Source organism: Cryptomeria japonica, unplaced genomic scaffold (assembly GCF_030272615.1).
Source record: "Cryptomeria japonica unplaced genomic scaffold, Sugi_1.0 HiC_scaffold_77, whole genome shotgun sequence".
Classification (NCBI taxonomy): Eukaryota; Viridiplantae; Streptophyta; class Pinopsida; order Cupressales; family Cupressaceae; genus Cryptomeria; species Cryptomeria japonica.
Genome location: NW_026728899.1, coordinates 198,240 through 211,655, shown reverse-complemented (window position 1 = coordinate 211,655; position 13,416 = coordinate 198,240). Strand labels below are relative to the sequence as shown.

General features: G+C 34.2%; 1 protein-coding gene across 1 annotated transcript; it reads right to left on the bottom strand.

The window, feature by feature from the left end:
- Positions 1–12,390: 12,390 nt before the first annotated feature.
- On the bottom strand, positions 12,391–13,144 carry LOC131864130 (putative germin-like protein 2-1). The gene is made up of 2 exons (XM_059215147.1): positions 13,018–13,144; positions 12,391–12,923 (listed from the first exon to the last, which is right to left on the bottom strand). The coding sequence occupies exons 1-2, from the start codon at positions 13,142–13,144 to the stop codon at positions 12,391–12,393; spliced, it is 660 nt and encodes a 219-aa protein (XP_059071130.1).
- Positions 13,145–13,416: the final 272 nt, after the last annotated feature.

The following is a 13,416-nucleotide window of genomic DNA, read 5'->3' as shown; positions in this document are numbered from 1 at the left end:
CATCTCCTAAGTGTTTCAGTATGGGTCTGTGTACACTTATAAATAGATGAAACAAACACTTGAAAGTCATTCAAAAACCTACTCAGTGTGAAATCTATCTTTCCATAAGGATGCCGCTGGACGCAAATGCTAACTTACTCAAATATCAAAATAAAATAAAACTATATTTAAAACACAAAATACATCACATTACAACAATTACTAAAATCAGAGACCTTAGTCCCTATCATTAACTAAGGTCAAGGCTTCACTAGGAATTGAAAATGACTAGGATTCTCTTAGGGAACTCCAATTTATATTAGCTATGAAAATTTCCTACACGCTCAAATAAAAAAAAAAATTATTTCCAATATAAATTGAAATAAGATACACACATAATCATACATTTGATAACAATTTAATTAAAGATATGAGATTTCCACAATTCATTTGATAAAAATAAACTCGTAAACAATTTAATTCTTCACTACCAACATAGTCCAATGCAACATCATACTATGACCTGACTATATTTTAATGTTTTTTAACCACATCTAACATTGATTTGTAATATTAAAAGTGTACACAAAATTTGTTTTTGATTAGATAAGGTGGGAAGAGGGTCCCATGCCCAAAGTTAGAATATTAAAACAGAGAAGCTCAATAACAAACAAGTTATTGCACCAACACAACCCCAACACTACCAAAATAACAAACCACGAAAAACTATGTAGACTTCATATTATGGAGGCTCATAAGAGCATCAAACTCTTTCATGACCAATTTTAGTCTTGAATTCTAGTTCTCTCAAGTAGCACCCTCTTTGCCTCTTTTCACCTTCCATATTTGGTTCAATTTCTTTTTTCTTTGTGCCTTTTTTGTTCCATCCTAGACTTATGCCTATTGCGATACTCAGCCAAATAGGTCGAGAAGTCATAGAATAAATCCATTAGGTCCTTAATGATAGCAAGAAAATGGAAAATTGAGTCCCCAAATTGAGAATCTCTATTGCCCAATAAATTTGTTTTCTCTTTCAGTCTACCTTGTTTTACCTCCATCTCATAGTCATCGTTATCCTCCTCTTCACCATGCTTAACACTCTTGTTTCTTTGTGAAGTTTAAATAAGCGGGGTGGGATCTGGTGCTATGGAAGCCAAGCTGGTTTCCAAGTCCTCCTCCTCCACGATGATAAGATACTATGATTTGGAGACGTCTTTAAGGGATAGGTCCAAAGTGAAATATTTTGTAGGTAGGTCAAATACTTGACCTTTTCTTTCCTCAACTGAGTACAATATCACTTTCAAAGTGTTAGTTATCATATATGTGTCATCGTTTTAGTTTCAAATTTCTTTGTCTTGGATATTAATTACCACAATTAATGTCGATCTCCTCTTCTTACTCTCCTTCATTACCCTTTCATTTTTTAGATTTGCCTTTTCTATTTTTTCGATTTTTAACGTGTTTTTCATTTTTATCTTTACTTCTTTCCTCAGTTTCAAATTGGTATCCCAAGAGAGATTGTAATTCTACATGCAGTCTACTGTTAACATTATCTTCTTTTGACACAATTTTTAGCTCTTTATCTCTAGGGCATTCCCTTTTTTATCTCTCTCGATATGGGAATTGCCCTTTTGGGAATTTTTAGGGAGATTGAATGCTTATGTGGAAGCAATTCCAAAACCACTAGAAATTCTAAGGGGTTTCTTGGTAATTTTGAGGGCTCTTGAAGCCATCTTTCACTTTGATCTCTTTGATACCAAAATTAGGCCAGATTAGAGCATAGGAGAGGTTGTATGCAAATAGATTTGGTGAAGGTAGTATATTAAGCCTTGATGTAGGCTAGGGATGTCCTGATATTTATGGTTTCTCTTAACCTTTCACCCCTAGCAACTGATTACAGTATCCTTTTCTATCATCTTGTAAGTTACAATAGAACTCATCCCATCCATTTTCACTTCCCTCAGGTTCTTAGAGAATGTGAACTTCTTTGAAAGAAGTAGATTGTGGCCGTTCTACATGGCCATGAATTAATTTGAAACCCCTCCAACTTCACAAATCCTTCGCATGTTGTTCTTCTTCAGAAGCTCATAGGTTGATCAACTCTAATCTTTTCTCATATCGATTTCCGTAATTTTTTATACCCACAAATCTTTTGGAAAAGTTGGACTTTCTCAAAAAAGGAAGAAGCGACACGATTAGATTACTATTAACATATTTCGAGCTTTTCCATCTTTAGAAGGATTATAATCATTGGAGGAAAACTAAGCCCAATAAGGTAATAAATATTTTCAATCTTACAACTTTAATAATCTCATCCCTTTAGTCCATTCCTTTTTGTGAATTAAAAAGTGATAGCATCCATGATCAGAGATTTTAAAACTTCAAATATGCTACATGCACTTTTATGCCAACTAGACATTTGGGATATTTCAATGACCATGCGAATCCACAGTCAAGATTTACATTCAACTTTAATCGTTCTTCATTTTATAACAGTTCTAATATTATTTCAAATGAACAAAGGTAGCTATCAAAATCCAAACCAAGTGCTCCTTTCTAGAAGCATAAACCCGACAGGGTGCTACTTCTAATAAATTTGATAATTTAATAATTCACGATATAGTTGAATTTCATGTTTATAAAGTCAAAGCATCAATTAACCCACTATAATCACATGGAAATCAAAATACCTAATTAACTATCAAAATTTTTGTCCTCATCATATGCATATATTAAAATCAAACTGCTCTACAGATGCACTCCACATTTGACATATTCTAATAACATCATCACGTGTTAATACTAATAACTTTAAAAACTTATACAGCCCTAGAATTCAATCATGGTCCAATAATGCCAATATCGAAGCCACCAAAGGGTGGGCCTCACAACTAGTAGTTTCGATTCTTGATCCGAATTTAGTCATAGCCGACTACTTAAATTCATGTAATTCAAATAATTTTTTTGATATTCGTAAATATCAGATAACTTAATAATTAAAGAAAGTTTAATCAGCAAACTAAAAAACTAAATTTTAATATATATTTTATTAATTTTTAAAGGATGAAACTACTCATTCTTATTTGACAATAGGCAAGACCGAATTTATATAGACTACCTCTCCATTCCTTTTGAAAAAAGGTAAAAACATGCATCTTATAAAAAGTTCTATTTTTCTCCAAGAAATCTCTCAAATTACCTTTTCTCTATGAGTTATTTTTCCCTAAAATTCGGTTGTTCAACTCTATCCAAATAAATTATGTACCTCACAACTATCTCATGTGAATCCTCTAAATCACCATTCCAATTCCGCAATTTTAGAATCTGCATTAGGCGACTGTGATAGTTATGAAACTACTTTTTTCTACCTCCAAAAGAGCCATCATCCTCTAGCTCCCTCGGTGGGAGGTCTTTAAATTTTGATTAATGCGAATCAATCAAACTAAATGGAGTTACTTAGAGACATCACAATCCAACTTTTTACAAATATCGTGAGAGTAGCGTGAAAAGATTAAGAGTAGCGTGTGAGATATTGAGAGAGAAAGAGAGAGCCAAGAGAGAGCAGGCCAAATAAAAGAAAGGTTCATAAAGAGAGTGGGGAATGAAAAAATACTGATGAGTCATTTAGATTCATCTCGAAACATTGCAACTGCCCTATAAAGCTAAAAAGTTGAATTTTGTTTAGAAATGCTTGCATATTTTTTTTTGTAGGATGCTATCATGATGTGCAAATGTCCGTGTGAAAAACTCGTATCTAGATAATATACGTTCAAAAATTTTGGGAGAAAAGAAAATATAGGACTAATGCAAAGGTGACATAAACCAATGTCCATGAGAAATGCGGCCTGAGCACCTTGGTAAAGAAGAAGGCTTATGTAAGTACTAAAATGAGCCTACAAAAATATTAAGCGAATGGACACCAAAGTACACACAAAACGTAGGTGAAGTTGCGAATGTATGCGATTTACGACATTACAGCCTAAAAATTTAATTATTCCTTAACATCAAATAATTCAATAATTAAAAATAAGTTTTAACAAAAAAACAATTTTCCCCCTTTTGATTTCAATAAAGCATACATATACAAATTATTATTAACAATAGACAAAACCTAGTTTCTATAGCATGCTTCACCATTTCTTTTAAAATAAATACAAGCAATGATGGATCTTATAGAAATTTCTCTTTTTCTCCTATGAATCTTTCAAATTACCTCTTACCTATAAGTATTTTTCCCTTAAAATCAAGTTGTTCAATGCTATCTATATCAATTATGCACCACACAAATATGTCATGCGAGGCCTCTAGATCAGCCTTGCGAATTCCAATTTTGTAATCTACATGATACAATTGTACAACAAGTGTGAAACTAGGCTTGTTTACCTCTAACAGAGCCCCAAATTTTTTTAGCTCCATTTGTGTGCCCCATAGGTTCTTGTTGTTGTGAATCAATCCAACCAATTGACTTGAACCCTAGAGAAAACATGGGAATTTTAACTATTAGTAACTATTAGCACGTTGTTTCCCATCCCAAAGCCATCTCCTTTATCCTCTCCTCTTGACACATGGCATGGTTGTCAATTTAAACCTCCTTGTGTGAAAGCTACCTTCTAATCGCATGGTTTCCAGGTCCACCTCTACGATATCTCCCATCTAATCCATATTGTCATTCATTAAATTCTACATGAATATGTACTCCTTTGTCAACCATGCACCTCTCATAGTCTAGGATATATCTACTCTACATCAAGATGTTCAAGATTATTCTCAAATCAATAACAATACTCTTTCATAGTGAAATTTAGTTGATAATGTTCCACCTTAATCCAAAGAATTTAGAAAGAAAATGTTGCAACACTTTATTTGTGGAAAAGTATGTAATAATTTGTGAAACCTAACAAATATCTGTCAACTATAACCTTAACATGTGCATCCATTGTGAGACACTCAAATAACATTAAGAGTTTAAAATCACATCAGATTTTTAGAAATATGTGTAACTTGTGATCACTAGATTTTGCCTAAACCCAGTATGCCATCCACTCAAATTGTTGATTGAGGAGCTCCCATAAAACTCTTATATAATTAGTAGTAATTTTACAACTTCATTGCTAAAAACTTTATCTTTGATCATTGAATTGAATGTGAATTAAGAATAGTTGAAATATAAATACATCTGAGAGAAACACATATTTAATTGGTTCTCCACCAGTTCAATTGAAATGATATATAAGACTCTATGATTTTTCTAGCAGACCATTCACATAGTAATGAGATATCTTGCAACGGTCAAGATAGAATGCAACACCACAATCTTGAAGAATGTAAAATCCTATCAAGTCTACCTCAATATAGGTGTTCAAATGAATGGATTTGGCATGATTGTTCTTTGTGAATTTGATACTAGAAAAAATTGGTATGCTCGTATTACCACCAACTTTTATAGGTATCTGTTATTGATTTCATAGAGTCCAATTGTTCAACCCACACATTCAAACATCTGCATGCCTCATGCTAGAAAATTTATCAATGAGATGACTAGTTGCACTCGAAATAATTGTATCACATTGAGATCCAAATAAATAAAGGTGGGTTCTACCAACTTCCCCTTAAAGTGTATTCATTAGAAATATATAAATTTCATGGGCTAATGATAGAAAAAGAAACAATCAACACTGGAGATGACGGTCAGAAGGGCCTCCCATTCATTGTTGTATCAAGGGTTCGTTGCCTTGTTGATATTCACATATCCCCCTACTATTACATACCAACATACACATGAGGCACAATGCATATGTAGTAATCAAAAAATGAGAATAGAACTGATTACATACAATGTGGATTCAAAATAATTAACTTTTCATTCCAAGTATACCAAATTTCTCTTGCTTGCATGCAATATCAATTGGAAATAATTGAATATTTCATTGCAAGTGTTACCAAAGAGCTCCTACTCTTCAATGCAAAACATGGTTGGTAATTTGTGTTGTAATCAGTTATACTCAACTGTTAAAATAAGAATTTGTTTTTTTCCAAAGATCTCCAATTAAATTCTAGCAATCTACTTCACATAAATTTTTTTGCATTCACAGATTCGATCATTTGAGCCAAATTCAAAAATAGATTAGAAATTATGATTTGTCTTTCTTTGTTAATCTATCACTGTACAACTACACATTTCTTTATTTACAAGTTTCAATTTGTGAAGGGTAAGGTTCACAGATTACATCTTCGTTGTGGTATTAGAATATGCCATTTCCAATCATGTGCAAATTGTTAAAGTTTCATTCTAACTACCAATCTCTATATCTAGGTTGCAAACACCACAATTTACAACATATCATTTACTTTTAACCATTGTTCATGTAACCGCTAAGCATGTCGGGGCTGCTATGTGCGATTAATAAAATTTTAGAAAATTGATATTAGACCAGACTTAAACCAAATCCTAAAAAAGTGAATTTGTTCTGTACGTATCAAATAAAAAGTACAGGCATAAAGCTTCATGGGGACATTAACTGCAATATATTTCTTCCCCAAACTATATTTTAAAAATAATATATAATTAACTCCCTTTTTTTTTTTTTTTTTTTTCCTACTTTACATATCTTATTGAACGTGACATACCTGGTAGATCAACATTCGTTGCAATTCGCAGGTCCTCTAAAAATAGGACTCCAAAATCTTGTCACATTAGAAAGGTTGAAGTGGCTGTACTGAAATAATGCTTCTCATATCTACTTTCATCTGAATTTTCTCAGTTGGCTTTGCAAAAATTGAGCCAAGTCTTAGGAATTTGATAAGTCTAGCATGGGAGATGCTTGCATACTTGTGAGCTGCAAACAATTAGGAAAATGAATGTGTGAGCCTCATTTGCCAAAACTGGGAAATTATGGCTATACTCCTTTTATTTGATTATGTAAATTGGTAACAAAGATTCTCAAAATGAACAGATATTAATTCATGCATCAATGCCATTTAGATTCATTCTCATGATTTAGAAAAAATCTCAATCCCTCGCAACAAAAGGAAAAGGAACCTAAGTTCCTAGCTCTTCCTTAAAGATAACAACTAGGCCTTTTCTTATTCCTAATGTCATTGGCATTGGTTAATGTTATGATCTTGTTTCCTCCATTTTGATATTTAACTTAATTTACGGGATGGTATAATTCAACATGCCACGGAAACCAATATTTATTTAAGTACAAAATATTGCATATTACGTTGATATAAATGTGGTACTACTGAAGCCAACATTGATATGAAGGAATTTTTTTTTGGTTCTATCTTCATATTTCACTTCTCTTGAAATTGTGTACATTCTCTCATAAATACCAACAATACTATCCTCGCACCCTTTTATGTTCCATACAATAATGTGATTCCTCTAAATCCACAAGACCAATAGTGCCACAAAGAGTATAATGATTCTTGTGGCTCATGTAACTATTTGGTGGTCCTTGAGGTGTTATTTACCTTCCGAATGGGCTTCGGGCAGTTCCCTCTGTGTATCGGTCTTGAAACACATGATGTTTTTGGTCTGCTTGTTTGGTTTCTTGCGAGTTGGGCTGTTTTGGAGTGCTGTTTTTTTCGGGTCCGTGGGATTCTCTGTGGAAGGTTCCCTTCTATTGAGGGGGAGATGGATGTAGTTGGAGTTGACTTGTCTCCTATTGAGGTGGAGTATGATGTTTTTGGTGTTTCCTGGAAGTGTCGTTGGGGTGTTGATGGGGCCCCTCTTCTTGGCTGTAAGGATGTTGATGCCGATCTTCTTGCTGACTCTTGTGTGTCTCCTATAGAGGTGGAGAGTTGGTTGTTGGGCAAGTTTCTCTCAGTATGGCATATTTTAAAGCATATGGTTTTTGGAGCCATGATAAAACCCACGGTGGTTGAGGGAGCTCAGAAAAACCCCATGTTTTTTGTTTCTTGTAGGGACAGGTTGGATGCTAGCAGTTTTCAAGGGCCAAGTTTGGCCAATGTTGGTTTTTGGTTAGCATTGGTCTTTGTGGCTTTATGTGGTCCTACGAATCTATTACAAGTTGAGGGAGCCTAGGAAAACGCTTCTAGTTGGCCGAGGGTGCCAGAAAAACCCTCGTTCTCTGTTTTTTGAGATGTTTTGTTTGTTGTTTTCGAGCTTATGGTTGTGCCATCCTGTTTTGTGATGTTCATATTTTGATTGGTGGATGCCCGTAAGTCTAGAAGGTTTCAGGTCCTTTTTAAAACCTGTTGTCCACTGTCAGGTAGTCTGGTCCATTTCTCAATGCAAACCCTCTGTTTGTAAAGGGGTTTGGGGCCCCTTCAAAACTTGTTTTATCCTAATAAAAAAATGCTGAAAAGGTGAGGTGCTTAGTCCATTATCATCTCAGAAGTTTTACAAGCCAAATGCTTAATGACCTTTCAAATACATTTTGGACCTTTTCTAGAACGCTCACAATTCACTAGCTTGCATTATAAGGAAGACTCGCTTAATCCACATGCTTGACTATTGCAACAATCATCTTCTACATGTCACCAATATGAGAATAGATGTTTCAATGAAATTATTTATTTGGACATGACCTGAACGGGTATATGTATAATTACAAGTGCGTGATTAAGTTGCATCTAGAGGAATTAAAACACATCTAACACACAATAACTAAAGTAATATCAATCTAAGATCTCTCCAGACTGTTCATCTTTTTGTCTTGTATGGGGCTCATCTAGTTGTAGAGAAAATTATTTACACATCCCCATCTTCTGTAGATCAAGTTCATATGTAGGCGAACCAGTCAAGCATGATGAAGATTTCGAATATTGGTCTTAATAATAGCAACTTTATATGTTTTCATTCATTATCCTTGTTTATCTTCATTTCCTCTACTATTATAAAGTGCTTGTCAAATCATATTGTTTGGAGTATGCGAAATATATTATGTAGCCAAGGATATGATATTATAATGTATGTTATTCAATGCATATGCCAACATGTGGTACACATACCTTAAATTAGTTATAATTGGTCATAAGCTATATTAGATAATTAGGAGGCCTAGATGAATTTAGTGGTTTACACCTCAGTTATATTGCTAGGAGTCCTAGATATAGGACACGATTGTCATTGCAAAGACATGTGTTGAATACGACATTGCATTTGGAGTCTCTTGGAGATATAGTATGTAGCGAATTCTTCCATAAGGAATATTATAAACTGTTATCGGACCTCAAGGCATTATTCTATTTTTGTATATCAATTAAGAAGGTCAACATGTGAAGCTCATAGCTCTCTCGATTTGACAAAAGAAAATTATAATTCATAGAGGCTTTTAATCAAGAACTTGTCCAGTCTATTACAATATTGATTTTTAGCATATTTGAGGTAGCTATTGTGAACTTAGGGGTTCCACAAAATTCACTCTTAGTGTTGCAAAACAGTGATCGTTGTTTTTATTTATTCTAGGTGGTTAAACAAGGGCACATTGATCCACCAGAAGTCTAGATTTGAATTCATTTTGAGTAACTCATTACAATTTTAGGGGTTTTCATAAATTTTCTCCTCAGTCAGTTAGCACATGATTTTCTTATATTTTTATATTTTTCGAAAGGTTGTAAAAATTTATCACTAGTTTATATTTTTCGATTTGAGGGTGAAAAAATTATGAAATGATTGACTCAAATTTGTGTCAACAATATGGATAGAGCATGTTCTATTGAAATATATTTCCTTAAAACCCTATTTTTAATGGGGATTCCTGATTTTAGTGCAAGTGGAGATATATTAGAATGATGGAACCAATATAAAAGATCTTACGATGCAAATTATGGAACCGGTATGTGATCTAGATAGATCGTCAAGCTAAAACCAAAGGAATGATCACCTATGGATGACTCGGTGATAGGAAATGACATCATATTTGTAAAGACTTGCAACAATAGATTATTGACCTGAATTAGTTGTATTGTATTGACCTAAAACCTCTTCAATGACAAATTTGTGAGTCAAATAAATCTATTGGTTATCTAGAGTTCTATATCATTTAATGTAAATTGTCTCTTTTACATTTTTTAAATTTGGATATCTAAGGTCACATATGGCTCAACTCGATGCAACATGTCCGCTATTGTTTTGTCCTTTCCTTTGAAGATCTACCTCAATTCTAGAATTTGCAATCACTCTCTTTTATTTGGATGCATGTTATTAAGACCACTTACTCAAATAATGAACAATAACTCAAGTTCTTGCAAAACATAAAAAATATCGGAGATATTGCTCACCATTGGGTCATGCATTTTGTCTACATTTTCCAATATTTTGGATTTTCCCAACTTGAATCTTGTACATAAATAACCAAAGCCACATTATTCTATTTTGGTGTAGCATTAACCACAATGACCTTGAGAGAGAACCCTAGGTTTAGTGAATGTCATGAATTATTTGTGCTAGTGAACCACCACTATTTGCAGGACTCATATGATTGACGTGCGAATCTTTCATAGAGAGACGAGAAACCCGGTGAATAAATAGATTCCTCGTGGAACATGATCAAGTAATTACTTATACCTCATTGACTCCCTATTTGCGTAGGCAAGGGATCGCATATGTGGCATTAGACATGCTAAAGAAAAGATCATAAGCACAATCTATCAGAGCAATGTGTCATCTTACAATAGCCTTATTTGTTATCTATGTGAACAATGTAGAATGGGCTTGATAATTAATATATTGATCGATACAGTTGGAGATGGATGCAAGCGCAATGAAACTTCTCATATTACTAGATTATTTGAGGTATAGACATCCAAGGCATGACGGAAGAGGCTTTTAAGCTTCACAATGAACTGATCGCTAGAGGGGCTATATATGAAGCTTTATTCATTTGAACCCCTAAAAATACATAGGAAAAATAGAAGATTATAAAATTGACATATCTCACCGATAATGTATCAGTTATATCTATTATCTTATTCTTCATTACAGTGTAATTGACAACTTCTCAATATGACGACACTTTTATCTTCCTCATATCAATTAGCAAATGGCTTCAATATGAAAATATCCTCCGCCTTCACATATTTCTCAAACTTACACCTGCATATCCATGGATCCAAGGAGCTCCTTTATGCACCTCTTAGGCTTGCAACAATAATATTTTTCCCGCATGAAACATACATGGCCTACGGCAACAATATTTTCCTATCCTATTGTGCTTATTCACATATGCAGATTTGCATTTGCTTTGATAGGAAACCTATGGTTAAATTATTGGTTATCATATTTGATGATCTATAGAAATGCTTATACAAGGAGGAAATGGTTTGAGGAATTTTTTTTGTAACCGAACTGATAGTTTATGATTGAACAAGGTAATATATTGCTAAATTTTTCAACTAATCATATTTTTAATATTACATACAAAGTTTTTAAAATCAACATGAGCATTATCCTTTTTCCCTTTAGTATTTAGATCTTCATACATAACATCCACATTGACATATTTATTATAACGTAGGAATGAATTAGGGGAGATTTAGAAAAGCTTATTTTGGGAAGCCATAAATTAATTACCCTCATAATTAACACCATGTAAATGAATTGTGTTATTATCAATAATCTATCTTCACTGTCTTAGATTTTCCATGTCATTCCAACTTATTAGAAATGTTTAATACAAGAGGCCCCTCAATCATAACCCTTATGTAGGTAGATTGATGTAAGAATAGGTGTAATATGTGTCAAGGTTATCATATTATCCCCGATAAAATATTGCGATATTGGATGCAATGGATATTCTAGTTCTATGGATTTTCTTGGAATTTAGACATAATGAAACCGTATTGCATTCCATCGAAGGTATACTATATTTATTAGAGCAATCATTCTTATCTTGAGGAGAGTCCCTAACCTTCTGGAATGACTTCTTTGATGGGGAGTCTTGAAGCATTGGATGATTGTGAGGGTGATTTGAAGAACAACTACTAATTATATTTCCCAATAACTATTTCCTACTTCCAAACCATTCACCTTTTATGTCAGAGCTAAAATGAGGTTAAGACTATGTTAAAGAACACCCTTGACAGATTGGCATGCAAGAATTATAGTGTTACTCATTCTATCCAAGTCAAGCACTTTGTTTGTTGTTGTTCCTGCAATATTTATGTTAAAGAATATATTGTTAACATGTTGCAAATGAATGTATACCTAATACAAGGATGCTCTTGTATAAAATATTCATAAATGCCTTCAGATGCTTCAAATTAATCCTTCATCTTTGGAATATGCGGAGGATATAGTCATGTTCAAAACAGATGCTATGAATAGCAGAAGAGGACGGCAATAACTCTAGAAAGATTGTTTTATTGAACGGCAAGGAAAAAGAATTTGGGAAAGACTTGGTCCCCTCTTGATTGTTTTGTTTGATAGAACACAGCAAATTCTTATGCGAATTTCTTCTGAATGTAATCCACAACTTCCTGTGTGATGCGGAAGGCCTTGGCCAATACGGAATCTGGGAGAGGAGGATCCGCTGCAAACAGAGAGTTGGCGATTGTCTGAACTCCCGGAAGCTGGCTGCTCAATGCAGATATGGCCACCGCATTTTCATGCCCCACATTCTGCTGGAAATGCACAAGTGCCTTTGGAAACACAAACACATCTCCCTTCTCCAACGTTTTGCTGAAAAACTTGTTGTTGGTGTCAATGAAACCCACAAGAAGCTGGCCTTCCAGTAAAACAAGAACTTCGGTGGCTCTTGGGTGTGTGTGAGGAGGATTTATTCCACCCACTGCGTAGTCGATGCGGACCAACGATATTCCCAACGTATTGAGGCCTGGTATCTGTTTAACGTTCGCCATCGTTACGTTGGAGCCCACATCATTGTCGGTGTTCCCTGCCTGCCCAAGTCCCCGGAAGAAGAAGTCGTCTGCTGAAACTTGCATTGGGTCTTTGCAAACGAACCCGTTCACCAAAACTGTTTAAAGCAAAATCAAATCAATCTATTACTAACTCGACTCGTCTAATAAGCAAATCATTACCATTGTTTATGTATAAAGTTTTTTACTCACCTTTGCTTTCCTCATCTGCAACGCAGAAATCTTGCAAGGGATCGGAATCCCCTGCCATGACCCTGTCGCTGTAACAACATATCAACAGAAAAAGTCCCAGTGTGAAGTAAATCATTCGGTTAGCCATTATAATAGAAACGCAGATAGTACAAGAGCTCAGAAGGATATGAATGTGTGTTACAAGCCCATTACAAGCTTTATATAGCCCAAACCTTATGACTAATTCATCTTCACTCCGTATATTAAATCACCAATCCTTGTAATATTATAATAATATACTTCCAGAGTTGTTGCTCTTTTCGATACGTCAGAGTAAGTCTTGCTGCAGCATATGGCTATCTCACCTGCTACCGCAGATGTATTCTCACCATTCTTTCATTATCGTTGAAATTTTCTATC